Consider the following 19,987-nt stretch of genomic DNA (forward strand, 5'->3'; position numbering starts at 1 on the left):
CACCAGGGAGAGGTGTTCAGGGCTTCAAGAGATGTCAGGGCAGGGGCGGGGGTGGTGGTTGCTGCCCACCAGGAGCAGGGACCTGAGGACTCAGGAGGTCTCAAGACTTGGGGCACTGCCCATGTTGCTGCTCACTTTGTTCTACCCTGTCTCTGCTTCACAGGCTTCTGTCAGAAACTCTTAGATGAGAAGGGTCTCTGGGTGTGTTAGGGGAGTATCAAGGGAGTATTGGGGAACGCTGGGGAAGGAGTGGGTAGCAATGATTTTTTAAAATTATTTTTGTTTATTTATTTATTTTTGAGAGAGAGAAAGAGAGCATGCATGGGGGAGGGGGAGGGACAAGAGAGAGGGAGAGAGAGAATTCCAAGCAGACTCCTGCTGTCAGTGCAGAGCCTGACATGGGGCTCAAACTCACAAACCGTGAGATCATGACCTGAGCCGAAATCAAGAGTCAGACGCTTAACCAACTGAACCAGTGTAACCATTTCTAGCGCAAAACAAATAAACAAAACAAACACATTACTCAGCATCTCAGAAGCTCCCCTACCTTTGGGTGGCAATGATTTGATTTTATTTTATTATTTTTTTAATATTTATTTATTGAGAGAGAGAGAGAGAGAGAGAGAGCACAAGCAAGTGGGGGAAAGGGGCAGCGAGAGAGAATCCCAAGCAGGATCCATGCTCAGCACAGAGCCCAATGTGGGGCTTGATCTCACAACTTCAAGATCACAACGGCAAGATCACAACCACACAATTACAACCTGAGCTGACACGAAGAATTGGAGGCTTAACTGAGCCACCCAGGCACTCTAGGGTGGCAATGATTTTCAAGAGGGAAGTGAGCAGGGTCTGAGAACAAAGGAAAAAGGAAGGAAAAGATCCTCCTCCAGTCTGGGCTGATGTGTGGTCCTGAGGACTCAGCAGGAGAGCCCCCTGCTTTGTTCACACCAGCTAGTGAACTGGCCTATGTGCAGATCTCAGGGACACACCACACACTTGGTGTCTTGGACCGGCCCTCAGAACTTGGTAAGCAGGTTTGTAGCCATAGGCAGCCTTGCAGAGAAAGGCAAAGAACAGGGTGTTTGCAGAGGCTCACAGTTCAGACAGGGCTGGGCTGAAAGCATGAGGGCAAACAGGGAAGATGATCTTCCCGGCTGGGCTGGCAGGGTGTGTGCCCAACAGGGTCAGGGAATGGCCAGTCCCAGAGGAGTGGCCAAAATAGACACTATTTGCTCCCTGAAGTTTCTGTTTGTCCAGGAATGATTCACATGAGTTCCACTGATCAACTTTTCCTCCTCTTTGCGCACTGTGAGTAGCTGAGTAGGGCACAGAGAGGCACCATGGAACAAGCACCGCTGTAACATCAGGGAGACCTGTGTTCGAAGCCTGCTCTAGGCCATGTGACTTTGGAAAAGTCACATTCCCTCTCTGACCTGGGTTTCCTCATCGGCAAAATGGGACAACATGCACCTCCTAAGATTGTTGTGAAGAGAAAATGAGATCACCCATAATTGCATGGGCCAGGTACTTAATAAAGGTTCCTTTCCTTTGCTGCTTTGTCATTTAGCACAGATTCATTTGAGACCTAGTGTGTAGCAGGCAACTGTGCCAGGCGCTGGGCAGAGAGTGGTGAACAAAACAGATATGGAAACTGGCTGCCCCCGTGGAGCTTAGAATCCAACGAGTGGGACAGACATGAAATAAACAAGCAAGCAAATACACACCATGAAGGGAAAGCACAGTGTGCTATGGAGAAGATTCTTGGTGAGACTTTAGGTAGAGTCCCCTTACCAATCAGTGCCTCTGTTTTATCTTCAGTCAAGTGTAGCTAAAAATGCCTAGCTCACAGAATTGTGAGGATGAGACCCAATCGTGTATAGAAAGTGCCCTGCATGGCGCCTGGCACATGGTGGATACCCAGTGAAGTCAGTTCCTTTCCTGTCCCAGGTCGTGATTAATTGTCAAGTGATAGCAGAGACAATGCACGCACATGCACACACACACACACACACACACACACACACACACACAGAGTCAAGAACACCTACAGGCAGGACACACCCAGGCTCACTCAAGCTACATATTTGTGGAGAGTTTAATAATGACACTCTTTATAAAGGCATGGCAGCATCAAGGAATAGAGCATCCCCTAGGGCTATTAATAAGAGGGGGGGCTGCAGAGAGTGAGGAAGAGAACAATTACCAGAACCCAAGAGAATAGCTGGGTGGACTCGGCACCTGACAGGAGCTGGGACCTTCAGAAGAAGGGAGTAGCTGACTTATAGGAGCTGGGCAGGGAGGGAGCCGAGGGAATAAGGACTCTGACCTCAGCCTCCCCTTATCCTCTGATATCCTGCTAGGCCCCCCATGGGACAAGCAAAGATGAAAGCCAGAGGCAGGGAGGCTGTGTAGATGTAACCCCTGAAGATCGGCCTCCAGGGTAGAGAGCGGAGGAAGGGTGAAATAGATCTGTAGAAACAAATGGCAAAGATAAAGCACAGGGTCCATATCCACTGGATATATATGTGGATATAAGTGATAGATATATCTTTAGAATATAAGTGACAGATATATCTGATGTAAAATGGCCTAAGTCAAAAGGGAATACCTTTGGTACCTAATTGGACATTCCAGGGATAGGGCCATAGGAATAGTTTGATCAGTGCTCAAATGCTAGCTAGAAACAAGTCTGTTATCATCTCTCAATTCTACTTTCCTTCATATGTCAACTTCATTCTCAAGATACATGTAGTGGCAATATGGTGGCAGTAAAGGAGGGGTTGGTCTCCAGAGAGCAACCAGTCCTTTGCAAGAAAGGATGGTGAGTAGAAGCCAGGTGGAAATGTTACACATCTCCACTACAGTTTATGTCTGAGTGCTTACCTTCCATAAACTCAGGTGACAGGGATTGGTATTACATGCTTCACTATGGCCAGTTGGGGGAATGTGGATCACTCAGGGCCCTTCAGTCCTACCTCTGCGTTGAAGGGACGTGAAGATTACCTAGCCCAGGGACCTTATTTTACAGGTAGCAAAACTGAGTCCCAGTGAGAAGAAGGGCATTGCACAAGACCATGTAAGTGATGTCAAGACCAGGACTTAAACCCAGGTCACATGATCTGTCCTCTATAGGACTTGTTTCTGTTTTGTTTTGTGTTTTAAGTTTTATTTTATTTATTTAAGTAATCTCTACATCCAACCTGGGGCTCAAACTCACAGCCCTAATATCAAGAGTCCACACCCCCCACCAACTGAGCCAGCCAGGTGCCCCTACAGGACTTGTTCTTTAAAAAAGAAGCAAGAAATACCCCTAGAGAATGTTTGGAGAAAGGAAGGAAGGAAAGAATGAAAGAAGGAAGGAAGGTGAAAGGGGACAGAAGACAGACATATATATTATAAGAAATTAAGACAGTATGAAAGAACATACAATGAAAAGTAATTTTCCTCCCGTGGATGACTCCTACTCTTCTCTACAGAGGTAATGATGGTCAAGTCTCCCGTATGTCCTTCTGGAAATTATCAGTGCAAATGCAGAAGTGTGTATACCTATAATTTATTATCATTGTATTACTATTTTGAAGACCTTTCTATATTACTGCATAGAGGTTTGCATCATTTTTTGTAGTGCATGTAGAGTAATCTAGAATATGGATGTATTCTAATTTATTCAACTAGTCCCCAAGTGATGGACATTTAGGATGTTTCTATTGTAGTCTTTTTCTTCTATAAACAATGCTGCAGGGGCACCTGGGTGGCTCAGTCGGTTAAGCGTCCGACTTCAGCTCAGGTCATGATCTCACAGTCCGTGGGTTTGAGCCCCGTGTCGGGCTCTGAGCTGTCAGCACAGAGCCTGGAGCCTGCTTCGGATTCTGTGTCTCCCTCTCTCTCTGACTGTCCCCTGTTCATGCACTGCCTCTCTCTGTCTCAAAAATAAATAAAAACATTTAAAAAGTTTTATAAACAATGCTGCAAAGAACATCTTTGTACACACATAGTGTCAACACCTGTACTCTAGAGGCTAACTCTAAGAGTGGAAATGACACCCCTTAAAGAGTTCATCCTGACATCACTTTCACCAGAAGGAACCACGAGTGATAATGTTGGAAGGGATCTTAAGCATCATCAACCCTAGTTGTCCACTTTGCTTTATGTGAATGAGGAAACGGAAGTCTTGGGTATAACAGGGACCTGCTGGTAAATTCAGGCTAGACCACTATGGGTTCTAAAAGAGGCTATGGAGGAAAGAGGGAGGGGTTGGGAGTCAGGCAGCGCTGGCTCTGTGCCCTGGCCTGGCAGGGCAGGGAGTGATCAACACAACAGGCTCTGGAGCCAGGCTCTGGATTTGATCTGAACATAGAAAAACAGCCTTTCTAAATTTCTTTTTTTTTTTTTAATTTTTTTTTCAACGTTTATTTATTTTTGGGACAGAGAGAGACAGAGCATGAACGGGGGAGGGGCAGAGAGAGAGGGAGACACAGAATCAGAAACAGGCTCCAGGCTCCGAGCCATCAGCCCAGAGCCTGACGCGGGGCTCGAACTCACGGACCGCAAGATCGTGACCTGGCTGAAGTCGGACGCTTAACCGACTACGCCACCCAGGCGCCCCTCTAAATTTCAATTTCCTCACTTGGAAAATGGAGATGATTTCAGTCTTCCCTTAGTCTTCCTTACAGAGTTGCCATGAAGATAAGTGAGATAATGCATATGAAACAAAGTTTACCTTTTATTACCATCCCCCACTCTGGGTATCTTGATGCCTGCCCCTTGCAAGGGGCATCATTGCAAGGGCTAAAAGGCCCATGAATTGGTGAACTATGGGCACACTTGGCCTCCAGCCATGCTCCGTGTCCCTGCAGTCAAGGCTAAGCTGAGCAAATTCTAACATCTATCCAGAAGCTCTGGCTGCCTCCTTCCTCCAGAGAGGAGCTTGGGTCTGGGGTAGGTCAGAGGGAGGGCTTCAAACGGAAGCCCAGCTCTGCTTCCTCCCCATACCGGTCTCCAGGGATGGGCACCTGTGCCTGCCCTGTGCCTGGCATTGACTGTACATTGCCTCCTGGAAACTCTGTAGGGGCATCACAATGCCCATTTTTGAGGTGAAGAAAGTGAGGCTCCCAGAGTTAAGGAGACTTGCTTCTTTTTTTTTTTTAAGTTTACCTATTTATTTATTTTGAGAGAGAGAGAGAGAGAGAGAGAGAGCAGGAGAGGGGCAGAGAGAAAGAAGAGAGAGAGAATCCAAAATAGATCCAAGCTCCATGCTGAGCCCAACTTGGGGCTCGATCTCATGATCTCAACCATGAGATCATCTCACGACCATGAGATCATGACCTGAGCCAAAATCAAGAGTCAGACACTTAACGGACTGAACCACCCAGGCATCCCAAGGAGGCTTGCTTCTAAATAAAATTCCCCAGGCAGAGCTGGGGGGTGGGGCTTCCTAGGCGGATGGGATCACACGTTGATTGACTATGTAGTTGATTCATTGAGGCACTACTTTGGGGTTTATAATGTGGCCTTTGCATTGACAGGCTGTCTTAGCCAAAGGTGATTAAAAAGGGACACCCCTCTTTACTCCTGTCAGACCTCCTTCTTTTAGTTCCTCCTCTAACTCAGCACCTCCCTCCTGCCTCAGGGGCTCAGGGACCTGTGAACCCTTCACTACACACCATCCTTCCCCTCACCCTTCAGACCTCACCCCAGGAAGACTTCACTGCCCTTGCTCCCCCCTAATAAGCTCCCTATGATCTGTGTGCTCTCATGATTCTTTGGTCTTTTCCCTCAGAGCACTGATCACCCTGCGTAATCAGATACTTCTTTGTGTGGTTCTTTATCAGTCTATGTCCCTGCTGACAGTGAGCCCCTGCAGCTGGCTCTTGTCCTCTGGTTCACTACTCTTTTCCCAGTGCCTGGCACCATGATCAACACACAGTAGGCGCCCAGGTACCTGTGTCCTTCCTCTCTGAAAGGGAATAGTCTACCTGCTACCAGTGTTGTTCTGAAGATTAAATAGGACAAAGCTCTCCAAGGTGCCTGGCCCAAAGTCGGGCCGGCCTGGCCCAGCCCTGGACCATTCTCTAAGGACCTGCATATTTCTCAAGTGGGTGTGGAGCAGAGGGAAGGGAAGAGGGTCCTCATGGGTTGGCAGGGGTCTCCCCCTGCTGCCAGGCCCACAAAGGGCGCCTTGTGTGGAACTGGTGGCAGGATGCCTTGTGGGACAGCTGGGCCCACGGCTGCCAGACCTGGGCTGGGCTGGGCTGGGCACTTGGCCACAGGCAACCCTCTAAGGACCCTTTCATCTGAGTCCCAGCTGCCACTTGGCTGGCTGGCTCAAAGCCCGGCCGCCTGGAGAGGAGAGGGGCTGGCAGCTTTGTCTCAGGAAGAACAAAGAGAGGGATGAGTGGGAGGAGGGCAGAGGGAAGCAGTGCTTGCTCTTGGAATCAGGCCAAAGGGAAACAAGATCCAGTCACAGGCAACACCAAGGGGCTGTTTGAATTCTTTTGTTGCCATAGCATCAAACAAGACAGGATTGCAAAGAGCATCTCAGGCAACATCCCAACACCCACCATGTTATAATGGAGAATTAAGGCCCAGAGGGAAGCAGAGACCTGCCGAAGGTGACACACAAATGGCAGAGCCAGAACTAGAGCCCTGATCTCTTGTCTCCCAGGGATAGAGGAATCTGAAAGAGCCGCTTCGTCTCTGAGATCCTCAGGGTCCTCATACTTAAAGTGTAGGGAGTGCTAGTTCCAATTTTGAATGGTGAGGGTCAAATGTACTAATGGATATAAAAGGAAGATGAGGTCCATTTGAGTTGGGACTTGAAAATTGTTTTCCAGAGAGCTATGGGGAAAGGTATTCTGAACAGCATAAATAAAGGCAGGAAGGCATTGACTTGCTGGGTGTATTTCAGGGAAGCCCGGACTGGGGAAGAAACAGGAAATGAAGCGAAAAGCCCAGGCTGCTTGGTCATGTGAGAAGTGCCCACTGTCTCCCTGAGTGTCTAGCCCTCCTTTCTGGGGTAATGACCCTTCAGAACTCAGCTTCCCCATGGAATCGCTCCGGCTCATGCATCTGATCAGCCTGCAGGGACAAGTTGGACCAATGCAAGGGTGAGTGGGCACAGGGGCTATGCAGAGCCTGTGGGAGGCTCTCCAGCCAGACGCGGTGGGCAGGGAAGCTTGCCTTGAGGAGATCACAGCAGCCTCCCCGTGCTCGATCCCATTTGCAGAATCCTGATGTTCAAGGTATATACTATGCCCAGTGACTTAGTCCATTTGGGCTGTTATACCCAAAATGCCATAAACTTCATGGCTGTTAAACAACAAACATTTCTTTTTCATAGTTCTGAAGGTTAGGAAGTACAAGATCATGGTGCTGGTAGATTTGGTGTCTGGTGAGAGCTCACTTCCTCATTCATAGACAGCTGTCTTCTCATTGTGTCCTCAAATGGTAGAAGGAAGACTCTCTGGGGGTCTTTTTTATTTTTTTAATTTTTATTATAATTTATTTATTTTTTAATGTTTATTGTTGAGAGAGACAGAGCATGAATGGGGGAGGGGCAGAGAGAGAGGGAGACACAGAATCTGAAGCAGGTTCCAGGCTCTGAGCTGTCAGCACAGAGCCCAACACGGGGCTCAAACTCATGAACCATCAGATCATGACCTGAGCCGAAGTCAGATGCTTAACCGCTTAACCGACTGAGCCATCCAGGCGCCCCCCCCCCCCCCTTTTAAGGATTTTTATGGTTTTAGATCTCACATTGGTCTTCCATCCATTTTGAGTTTTTTGCCTATGGTGTAAGAATGTGGTTGAGTTTCATTCTTTTGCATGTAGCTGTCCAGTTTTCCCAACGCCATTTGTTAAAGAGACTTTTTCCCATTTTGTATTCATTCTTCCTTTGTTGAAGATTAATTGATCATATAATTGTGGGTTTGTTTCTGAGTTTTCTATTCGGTTCCAAGATCTGCCTCATTCTTTTTAATAGGTATATAGTATTCCAAGACATTGACAAATAAAAAATCATGGTTTATTCAACCATACCTCTAAATTTCTAATTGTTGCCACCACAAACAAAACAGTGATACATGTATTTGTTCATATTCTTACAGAGCAGTTTTTATTTCTATTGGATAGGTTCTCAAAAGTGGGACTATTGGGTCAAATGGTGGGCACCTCTTTCCAATCAGCAAAGCTTAAGGAACTTTGTCCCTGTATCCTTACCACCTCTGGAATATTGTTATTCTTCTTAATATTTGCCAAAATGACAGATTAGAAATATCACAGCATTGCTCCTTTGATTGCATTTTCTCAACCCCTGCTAAATTTTGGTAACTTCAGTTATTTTATTTTTAATTTTTAGAAGCTCTATTTGGCTTTTCTCAAATCTGCTTGGGTAATTTTTTAATTTTTATTTTAGAAATAGAGACAGAGAGCCAGTAGGGGCAGAGGGAAAGGAGAAAGAGAGAGAGAGAGAGAGAGAGAGAGAGAGAGAGAGAGAGAGAGAGAGAGTATCTTAAGCAGGCCCCATGCTCAGCACAGAGCCCCTGACACGGGCTTCATCCCATGACCCTGAGATCATGAGATTCGGATGCTCAACCAACTGGGACACCCAGGTACCCCCAAATCTGCCTTGATCATATCTTTTTTTTAAGTTTATTTTGAGAGAAAGAGAGAGGCAGGGAGAGAGAGAGAGAGATAATCTCAAGCAGTCTCCATGCTGTCAATGCAGAGCCGGATGAGGGGCTCAAACTCTTATGAACTGTGAGATCACGACCTGAGGTAAAATCAAGAGTCAGACGCTTAACCAACTCTTGACAGCACCGAGGTGCCCCTTTGATTATAAATTTTTGCTCTTCACTCATCTTTTAGATAACACTTATATTTATTTAAGTCCATTAAACATTTATTGTATTTTTTGTTTATTTTTTTATTGTGTGTGTGTGTGTGTGTGTGTGTGTGTGTGTGTGACAGAGAGAGAGAGAGAGAGAGAGAGAGAGAGAGAGAGAGAGAAAGGATACCAAGCAGACTCCACACCCAATGTAGAGCCTGATTCTGGGCTTGAACTCACGACCATGAGGTCATGACCTGAGCTGAAACAGAGTTGGATGCCCAACCAACTGAGCCACCCAGGTGGCTCATAGCCCATTAAACACTTATTTTATATTTTATATCCAATTACCTCAATATCTGAGGTGCTTGTGAATCTGTTGACTCTTGCTCATGGCTCTTTATTTACTTTTGTAGTTTGAGGCTTTAGACTGTGAGTGTGTATTTGTTGGACTGTGTGGGTTCTTTCAAGCTTGGTGTGACTGTGGACTTTCCTCCAGGATGGGTTTTCATTTTCTTTGTCAGGCATCCGAGGGCTTTACCATTCCAGGTACATTTAAATTAAATTCCTCGCTGATATTGCTGCTTTTGACCATTAAACAAGTGAATATTTGGGCCCCAGATCCATTTGAGCTTTAGCCTACAATCAGACCTTTTCGGGGAAGACTTTTCCCTCCCCAGAACCAGGGAATGAAGCAGGTACAGCATTCTTCTTTGAGTGGAGAATTGTTTTATAATTTACCCTTTTATAGTCTCTGATCTGACATTCTACCCTGTGAGTATCCCAGTCTTTGTCTCCTACTTTCTCTCCTTAAAATACAGACATACCTTTTTTTTATTGCACTTCACTTTATTGTGCTTCACAGATACTGCGGGGTTTTTGGGGGTTTTTTTTGTTTTGTTTTGTTTTTGTTTTTTAACAAACTGAACGTTTGTGGCAATCCTGCCTCAAGCAAGTGTGTCAGCGCCATTTTTCCAACAACATTCACTCACTTTGTGTCTCTGTCATATTCTTGCAATATTTCACTTTTACACTATGACTGTATTTGCTATAGTGGTCTGTGATCAGTGATCTTTGATGTTCCTACTGTAATTGTCTTGGGGTGCCATGAACCATGCCCATCTAAGATGGCACATTTAATCAATAAATGTTGTGTGTGTTCTGACTGCTCCACTGACCAGCCATTCCCCGCTCTCTCTCCCTCTCCTTGGGCCTCCCGATTCCCTGAGACACAACAGCATTGAAATTAGGCCAGTGAATAACCCTATACTGGCCTCTAGTTGTTCAAGTCAAAGGAAGAATTACACATTTCTCACTTTATTTATTTTTAATGTTTTTTATTTATTCTTGAGAGAGAGACAGAGACAGAGACAGAGTGTGAGCAGGGGAGGGTCAGAGAGAGAGAGAGAGAGAGAGAGAGAGAGAATCTGAAGCAGGCTCCAGGCTCTGAGCTGTCAGCAAAGGGCCCGATGCAGGGTTCGAACTCACGAACCGTGAGATCATGACCCGAGCCGAAGTCGGCTGCTTTACCGACTGAGCCACCCAGGTGCCCCACACATTTCCCACTTTAAATCAAAGCTAGAAATGATTAAGTTTCATGAAGAAAGCTTGTCAAAAACTGAGACAGGCCAAAAGCTAGGTTTCTTACACCCAACAGCCAAGGTGTGTATACCAAGAAAAATCTCTTGAAGGAACTTAAAAGTGCTACTCCAGTGAACACACGAATGGTATGAAAGGAAACAGACTTATTGCAAGGTGGGGAAAGTTTGGGTGGTCTGGATAGAAATCAAACCAGCCACAACATTCCCTCACACCAAAGCCTAATCCAGAGCAAGGCCCTAACTCTCTTCAATTCTACAAAGGCTGAGAGAGGTGAGGAAGCTGCAGAAGAAAAGTTTGAAGCTAGCAGAGGCGGGTTCCTGAGGTTTAAGTTCTCAAGCCCCAGGTTAGGAGTAGAGATTACTTAAAAATTAAAAAAAAATCTTTTAAAAAATTTTTCAAAAAAAAAAAAAAGGAAATAAATACACTTCATAAGGCTATAGCTGCCATGGAGAGTGATTCCTCTGATGGATCTGGGCAAAGTCATTTGAAAACCTTTTGGAAAGGATTCACCATTCTAGATGCCATGAAGAACATTCATGATTCATAGGAAGAGGTCACAATTTCAACATGAACAGGAGTTTAGATGTTGATTCCAGGGGTGCCTGGGTGGCTCAGTCGGTTGGGCGTCTGACTTCAGCTCGGGTCATGATCTCAAGGTCTGTGAGTTCAAGCATCGGGCTCTGTGCTGATAGCTCGGAGCCTGGAGCCTGCTTCGGATTCTGTGTCTCCCTCTCTCTCTGCCTCTCCCCAACTCATGCTCTCTCTCAAAAATAAATAAAACTTGGAAAAAAAAAAAAAGAAGTTGATTCCAGCCCTTGTAGGTAAATTTGAGGGACTCAAGACCTCCGTGGAGGAAAGTAACTGCAGATCTAGTGGAAACCACAAAAGAACTAGAATTAGAAGTAGAGCTTGAGGGTGTGCCCGACTTGCTGTAATCTCAGGATAAAACTTGAATGGATGAGGAGTTACTTCTTGTGGATGAGCAACGCAGTTGGTTTCTCGAGGTGGAATCTATTGCTGGTGAAGATGCTGTGAAGATTGTTGAAATGACAACGACAAATGTGGAAAATTATATAAACTTAGTTGTTAAAACAGCTACAGGGTTTGAGAGGATTGACTCCAATTCTGAAAAAAGTTCTGAGGGTAAAATGCTATCGAACAGCATTGCGTGCTACAGAGAAATCATTCATGAAAGGAAGGGTCAATGGATATGGCAACTTCATCGTTGTTTTATTTTAAGACATTGCCAAAGCCACGCCAGGCTTCAGCAACCACCACCCTGACCAGTCAGCAGCCATCAGTATTGGGGCAAGACCTTCCACCAACACAAAGATTATGAACTCTGTACTGTTTTTCATAGTGGTTGTATGTTACTGAGTCAATCTTTTTTACTTTATTTTTTAGAACAGTTTTAGATGTGCAGAGAAACTGAGAAGAAGCACACTCAGTTTCCTCTATTTTTTTTTAAGCTTCTATTTTTAAGGAATCTCTACACCCAACATGGGGCTCAAATCTACAGGCCCAAGATCAAGAGTTGCATGCTCTATGGACTGAGCCAGCCAGGCATCCCTTCCCCTATTCTTAACATATTTCATTTGTATGGTACACTTGTTACTGTTAATGAGCCAACACTGATACACTATTATTAACTAAAGCCAATGGCTTATTCATATTTCCTCAGTTTTTACCTAATGTCTATTTTCGTTTCCAGGATCCCATCTAGAATTCCACATTACATTACATTTAGTTGCCATGTTTCTTGGTTGTGACAATTTCTCAGATTTTCCTTGTTTTTAATGACAATTCTTGCTTTGAGAATTATTGGTCAGGTATATCATGGGATGCCCCTCTATTGGAATTTTTTTTAAGTTTATTTATTTATTTTGAGAGAGAGAGAGAGCAAGCAGGGCGGGGCAGAGAGAGGGAGAGAGACCATCCCAGGCACTGTTAGTGCAGAGCCTGATGTGAAGCTCGAACCCACCAGCTGTGAGATCATGACCTGAGCCTAAGTGGGTTGCTTAACTGACTGAGCTACCCAGGTGCCCCGGAATTTGTTTGATGTTTTGTTTTGTTTTGCTTCATGATTAGATTGGGATTATGGGGTTGAGTAGACGATCACAGAGATAAAGTGCTATTTCCATCACATCACATCACATCAAGGGTACTTACTGTCATCAAAATATGAGTCTTGATGTTGACCTTGATTACCTGGCTGAAATAGGGTTTATCAGTTTTCTCTTTTTTTCCTTTGCACACTATCCTCTTTGGAAGAAAGTCACTATGCATGCACAGACCGTACTTCAGGAGTGAGGAGTTACGCCCCGGCTCCTTAGGGGTTTGTTTTAATAAGCAAAATAACTCACACAACAGTTATTTTAGCTCTTTTCATCGTTGGTCATGCTTTGCACTTTTAGCAGCTGATCTGAAGTGGATAAATATCCCACACTGGCCACCAGTATCTCTTGGAGCCCACTTTCCTCGTTTGTAAAATAGGTGTTGTTTATCCTTCACCACCGTAGGATTGTAGGGAGTAGAAAGTCTCCTGCTGTCAATGTCAGTTCCCTCCGCCTCCCCCGTTTGGCTGTCTGGGAAGCCCCTCCCACAGAGGGTCAGTGACCAGACTAGGGACTCCCGGCAAGCCAGTCGGAGACCAAGTCAACCCCGGGCTCTAACCACACCCTGGACGCACTTTGCCCCACCTGGGGGGCGTGGAGCAAAGGTGCACTTCCGCCAGCCAGCCACAAGTACCTGGCACGTGGCAGGGCTGGGCGCCCAGCCGCCTGCGGGAACGGGAAGATGAGCCTTCCCTCGGGGCCCCGCTCCCTGCGGCTCCACCGGGCCTCGCCCCCCGCGGGCCCGCCGGTGGTGAGTGCGCAGCAGGGGCGGGTGGGAGGGCGGCTTATTCCCCTGTCCCCGCGCCTCTGCCTTCTTTCGCTCCTTCCAGTGACCCCCCGTGCGCCCCTTTGTCGGGGTCTGAGTTCCCTTGCTTCTGGCGGGCCTCTGGCTCGCGGTCTTCTCTTCTAGCTGGTTCTGGCTTTGATCGCTCTCCTTAGGCGCAAGGTGCCCCGTCCCCTTCCGGCTCAGTCCAGCCGCTCCTCTTTGACCTCTTTCCTGAGTGGGTGCTTTTGTTGGTCTTCTGTGTTCAGTCTTTGTTTTTAGCTGTTTTCTGCGTGTCTCCTCTTGGTCTCCAGGCTCGTCCTAGTGCACCCCTCTTCCTTTGCCCTTCCTCCTCCCGTGTTTGGGAGCAGACGACCCAACTAAAGGCGGCCTTACCCAGCACATCCCCATCCTCTCCAGCCTGCCCCTGCCCACTGGCTGGATCTTGAGTCCTCCAGCTTGCCTGCCTCTTCCCAGGGCTTGGTTGAGGGGAGTTTGCTGGGGAGGAGAAGGGGTGGGGGTGGGATCAGGAAAAGGCCCAGCGCACTTCAGGAGCAGAACATTCTAATTTCCGGTGGCTAGGTGCCATCCTGAAAACTTGTAGGAAGACAAAGCAGATCCAGCAGTGGGGAGACTGTGGCTCTTTCCCATAGGGCAATGGTGACATCACTGTGGTTGACACAGTCACCAGCTCAGTGGTAGGGCCGCCCTAGGTGCTCAATAAATGTCTGCATGAATTACTGAGCAAGAGGGGGAGCCAGCACGGGGCATGATGCCAGGTGGGGAAAGATTGGCTTTTATCAGAATACCAGGCACTCTTATAAATCAGTGCAGCAGGTAAGCTCCAGTCAATTGAACAGCCATTTATCGAGCATCCTGGTGTGCTGAGCCCTGTAACAGGTACTGGTGACATAAAGATGAATCTGGGATAGTCAGCTCTTAGGAACCTTGCAGCTTAATTGGGAATACAGATGAACGAATGGAATTATAAGAGTTAACTACCATGACGACAGAAGTACAGGGCCCTGTAGGATCACAAGGAGACAACCCATCTAGAAAGATTCCTGGAGCAATTAACTTGAAGGATGAGTGGGCTAAGTAAAGGGAATGTGGGCGGCAAATGAGTGAAGTCTTGGGGGCCATGGGGACCAGCCTGTTCTGGATGGGTGGGGGAGAGAGGTTCTGGTAGCTGATTGCCAGGGCTGCAAAGGGCCTTGTAAACCTCATGAAAGAGTCTAGAGTTTATCTGGAAGGGAAAGCAAGGTTACCCAAGGGTTTGTTTTATTTATTTTTTACTTTTTAATTTTTTATTAGAAAGAAAGAGCAGAGGAGAGGGGCAGAGAGAGAAAGAGAGAGAGAATGTCAAGCAGGCTCCACGCTGAGCATGGAACCTGTCTCAGAGCTGGGTCCCACGGACCCTGGGGTCATGACCTGAGGCTAAATCAAGACTCTGATGTTCAACGGATTGAGTCACCTAGGTGCCCCTCACTCAAGTATTTAATGCAGATTAACCAGATCAGATTTGCATTTCAGAAAAATTGCTCTGCTGTTAGAGATTGGACTGGGGGAGGGCAATCAAGGGGGCAGAGGGCTGTGGAATTGACCAGGATTTAGAATCACCAGGACTTGGTTACTGATTATTCGTGTGGGAAGAGGTTAAGGACTGGAGCAGACTGCTAGATTACAACCTGGATTTCTGGCTCAGATGATTGAGATGGGGGGCAATGGAAAAGGTCAAGGTTGTGGAGTGGAGAGAGATTTGAGGGACTTGGGGGACATGTGAATGGAGATCTCCCTCCATTGACTCTACTAAGGGTAACCTTAGGAAATGTATGAATGTTTGGCAGGGGGTTTTGCAGGTGTGTAGGGACCCTTTAGACTACAACTGGGTGAAAGCTGGGTCTGTCTGATTCGTCCCAGTGCCCTTAGGGAGGGCCGGCTCTGGAGCAAGGGCTCCTAAAGACTGTGTTTCCCCAGTCCATGCACACAGAGCCTGAGACTGGCTTTCTTACCCGGGAATGCTCCTTCAGGGTGATTGGTAGAAAAGGTGGGGCAGAGGGGCCGCAAAAATGGGCAGATGGTCCAGAAGAGGGGCGGAAAAGAAGTCTTTATCTGCTAGAAACATACTGTAGTATTTGTGGATGAGGTAGGAGGTCTTGGATTTCCAAAGAAACTGGGAGATTTTGGGGAAAAAAGGAGGGAAACAAGGGACAGAACTAAGAAGTTCGGGAACAAGACTGAGGTCTTATTTGGTAAACAAACGGGGCTGAGGATATCAGGGCAGGAAGCTGTTTTGTGAAGCATCTGGAAATGAGCTTCAGAAACAACATTTGAAGTGATTGGACTCATTAGACTTTCAGAGCTGGAGAAGCTTAGAGTTCTCTTCGTCCATTTTGCCTCCCTATTTCATAGATGACTAAGCTTAGGCCCACAGAAGAAAGGGAGCTGCCCCAGGCACATCGCTAATTACTGGCAGCAGTGGGACTGGATGTCTGGAGGAGTAGGACACCCATTCTGTACTGGAGTCAGACTTACAGGGGTTTGATTGCAGCTCTGACTTCACTTCCCAGCTATGTGACCCATCTTTCTGACCTCATAGGGGGACCTCCAGAGCACCTGTGAGCTTTCAGTGGTACAGGAGTGATGATGAAGCACATGGATCCATTCAAGGGTTAAAGTCTGCAACTTTGCGTTTAACTGCCTGCTTCACAGAGCCACCTCAGGGTTAACCAAACATCCTTGCCAAGGGGCCTTGAGGTTTATGGGAGAAAGAGGAAGTCACAGGTTCTGGGTTTATTTTTCTCCTGGCTGTATTGTTTGGCTGCTGTCAGAGTGCATCCACTCCGTCTCCCTTCTCCACTCCAGCCGGCAAAGCTGTCCCCTGGTAAGAGCTGTTGCCATGGCAACTCAGTTCTTTCCCCCATTAGTTTGGCTGCCTCTGGCTCTCTTTAGTCCAGTACTTTAATCTTAGGGGTAGAGCCCACAGACAAGTTGAGGATGAAGTCACACCTAAATGAGAACCAAGGACATTCCCGAATCCTGTCACTACTCCTGGCTCCGCAAAGACCTGTGGCAGAGTCTCTAGGTGGAAATGCAGTTTTCCCTCTGACGCTGCACCCATCTTTTCTGCGGCTGCGGCATCACACCGCCTAGGAAACCTTCCCTGACAACCTCCAGCGCACATCCACGCGGAGAGCCTTTGAGTCTCCCCTCTCAGCACCTGCACATTTCAGCAGTCTGTTTCCCTCTCTCTGTGAACTCCTCGAGGGCAGGGACTGTGTCCTATTCATCTGCTCAGGAGGAGGCTTGAATGTAAGAGGTCCTCTCTACCTTTTTTATTTTTTTAAGCTTATTTATTTATTTTGAGAGACAGCACAAGGAGGGGAGGAACAGAGAGAGGCTGAGAGAGAGAATCCCAAGCAGGCTGGGCACCGTCAACGCAGAGCCCAATGTGGGGCTCGAACGCATGAACCATGAGATCATAACCTGAGCTGAAATCAAGGCTTGGTTGCTCAACAGACTGAGCCACCCAGGGCCCCCTCTACCTTTTTCGAATGACTGAGTAATTAAGGGAGTGAAGAGTGGAGGTATTTAAAGGTTGAACACTAACTGATGTAATGACTAAGAGCACATGCTTTGGGGTAAATGGGCCCTGAGTTTAAGTTCTGAGATCATCACTTAATAGCAAGTTGATTTAGGCAATTTGCTTCAGCTCCTTAATTCTTAGTTTCTTCATCTGTAAAATGGGGATTTAATACATTCTTCACAGGAGCACTGTGAAGACTGAGTTAGGAATTGAATGCAAAACACTTTGCACAGTCACTAGACTATGAGGGGAGAGACTGTCCTGCTTGTTCCTCACTGTGCACCAGGTATCTGGCACATCCGTATTTTAGTGACCAAGTGTGTGAATTTGATTTTATTATTTTTTTACGTTTATTTATTTATTTTGAGAGAGAGAGAGAGAGAGAGAGAGAGAGAGAGAGAGAGAGAATGAGGGAGGGGCAGAGAGAGGGAGAGAGAGAGACAATCCCAAGCACCATCATTGCAGAGCCAGACTCAGGGCTCAGACTCAGACTCGTGAGATCATGACCTGAGCCGAAATCAAGAGTTGGACGCTTACCTGACTGAGCCATCCAGGAGCCCTGTATTTTTTTTTATTATTATTTTTAATGTTTACTTATTTTTGAGAGAGAGAACACACATACCTGTGGGTGCGTACACGTGAGGGCATGCGCCAGTGGGGGAGGGGCAGAGAGGGGGGACAGGGGATCCGAGCTGTGAGCACAGAGCCCGATGTGGGGCTTAAACCCATGAACCGTGAGATCATGACGAGCCGAAGTTGGAGGCTTAACCAACTGAGTGACCCAGGTGCCCTGAGTGAATGAATTTTAAATAAGCAGAGTTATTCAGGAAGCTGGTTTGTAAGGATAACAATTAGTGTATCACCTCACATATAATAATCTGGTATTTTTGTTAGGTCTGTTGGCAGCACTTAGTATTCCCTAAACGTATCCTGACTCTGTCTGTTTCCACGTCCCCCTCTGTGCTTGCCTGTGGGCATCCTGAGGCAGGTACCATGTGCATCTTAACCACATCCTTAGTGCTCATCTCAAGGTTTGGCATTGAGAAGAGGCCTCTAAAAATTCCATTGACCAGCTAAACCTAACTTCCATTGACACCACACTTTACAGTTTATGAGGCAATTTTATAGCCATTGTATCCAGGGTTACTGACCTTTTCAGCACCAAGAATATTCCTGTTATTTAACCCCCACCGGCCCACATTCTGAAACACATCTATCAAACAAATTCCCTTAGTTAATTAATCAAAGTCATGCCAACTGCTAATAGGAACTTCTGACCTACATTAAATAAGATTTTTTATTCCCTGGGTGGCGCCTGGGTGGCTCAGTCTGTTGAGTGTTGACTCTTGATTTCAGCTCAGGTCATGGGAACAAGCCCTGCGTTGGGCTCCGTGCTGAGCATGGAGCCTGCTTGGGATTCTCTTTCTCTCCCACTGCCCCTCTCCCTCACTCGTGAACTCTCTCTAAAATAAATAAATAGAAGAATTTGTATCCCCAACGCCCACCATGGGGTGTGGACATGTAGTAAGTACCCAAGAAATGCTTCCTGTATGCAATGAATACATGTATGGTTTCTTAGCCTCTTTGAGGCTAGATCTTAGACATGAGCATCCCACCTTGGGAACTTCTGACTTCACAACACCTCCATATCCCCATTTTAGAAATGAGGAAATGGGCCCAGGGAGGAAAAAAGCCTTGCCCAAGGCCACAGACTTTGTGAGCATTGTCACTGGGACTTGCTTCCCTAGCGGCGTCTTGGACTAATATCCTTTAGTATTCTGTCGATGAAAATAAGCCACGAGCTCCCTGGAGGTGGCGCTGTTGGTTTCACTCCGCCTCTTGTGCCCTCAGGTATCTCCCGTCGTGGAGCTTAACGTAGGAGGCGAGTTGTACACCACCACCGTGAGCACGCTGAGAAAAGTCCCAGGTTCAAAGCTGGCAGAGATGTTCTCCAGCTCCACCAAGGCCTGCCTGGATGCAGAAGGCCGCTTCTTCATCGATCGCCCCGGCACCTATTTCGGACCCGTCCTGGACTACCTGCGCAGCGAGCAGCTACCCACACAGCACATCCCGGAGGTGTACCGTGAGGCGCAGTTTTACGAAATCAAGCCTTTGGTCAAGCTCTTGGAGGACACGCCGCAGATCTTTGGTGAGCAGGTGGCTCGGAAGCAGTTCCTGCTGCGGGTGCCCGCCTACAGCGAGAACCTGGAGCTCATGGTGCGCTTGGCACGCGCCGAGGCCGTGGCGGCACGCAGCTCCACAGTGCTGGTGTGCGTGGTGCGCACTGAAGAAGAGGCAGCCCAGTGCGCAGAGGCCCTGCGCGTCTTCGAGTTTGAAAAGAAGTCGGTTGTCAAGTTTGGACCTTGGAAGGCAGCCCCGCAGGTCAAGGACCTCCTGGACTGCGTGAAGATGGACATTGCAGCCCAGGGGTACCAGGTATACTATGAACACTACTCCGAGAGAACATTACGGGCCAAGTATTTCAATTACTTTTATACATTCCTCTTCATCTGGTGGTGATCCCCAGGAGCCAGGGGCAGAGGCAGTGTGTTATGGGTTCTGGCGGGACTTATGAAATTGAAAGTTGCCTTCAAAAGCCATCTTCCAGGGGAGCCTCGGTGGCACGGTCGCTAAGCGTCGGACTTGAGCTCAGGTCATGATCTCACAGTCCATGAGTTTCAAGCCCCCCTTCGGGCTCTGTGTTGACAGCTCAGAGCCTGGAGCCTGCTCCAGATTCTGTGTCTCCCTCTCTTTTTGCCCCTCCCCTGCTGGTGCGCTCTCTCTCTCTCTCTCTCTCTCTCTCTCTCTCTCTCTCTCTCTCAAAAATAAATAAACATTAAAAAAAAGTTTTCAAAAAGCCATCTTCCTTTAATTTCATAAACAAACATCAAACAGTTTCTAAGGTGGTCTAGGAGGCTGGCCCCCTAATAATTGCCTATCCCCCTGCTGAGAATTTTGTGCTCACTGCAACTGACTCCACTGTGCTTGCCTCGTGAGGTGCAGCTGCTTCCTCTTTAAAGCCTCACCTACCTGCCAGACGCTTCCCGTCAAGTCCAGAACAAGGCTGAGGTGAGTTGGAATGTTTCGACAATGCTTTG

At 47.3% G+C, this 19,987-nt stretch overlaps 1 protein-coding gene across 2 annotated transcripts; it reads left to right on the forward strand.

Annotated features, from left to right (window-relative positions):
* Window positions 1-13,064: 13,064 nt before the first annotated feature.
* Window positions 13,065-19,654, forward strand: KCTD14 (potassium channel tetramerization domain containing 14). 2 transcript variants are annotated; one of them, XM_019811755.2, is made up of 3 exons: window positions 13,172-13,291; window positions 15,903-16,187; window positions 18,741-19,654. In XM_019811755.2, the coding sequence occupies exons 2-3, from the start codon at window positions 16,065-16,067 to the stop codon at window positions 19,407-19,409; spliced, it is 792 nt and encodes a 263-aa protein (XP_019667314.1). In that variant the 5' UTR covers window positions 13,172-13,291; window positions 15,903-16,064; the 3' UTR covers window positions 19,410-19,654. The 2 variants fall into 2 exon arrangements, with proteins under 2 accessions (XP_019667315.1, XP_019667314.1); XM_019811756.2 differs by lacking the exon at window positions 15,903-16,187 and having other exon boundaries at window positions 13,065-13,291.
* Window positions 19,655-19,987: the final 333 nt, after the last annotated feature.

The sequence above is a fragment of the Felis catus genome, chromosome D1, assembly GCF_018350175.1.
Source record: "Felis catus isolate Fca126 chromosome D1, F.catus_Fca126_mat1.0, whole genome shotgun sequence".
In the NCBI taxonomy this organism is placed as follows: Eukaryota; Metazoa; Chordata; class Mammalia; order Carnivora; family Felidae; genus Felis; species Felis catus.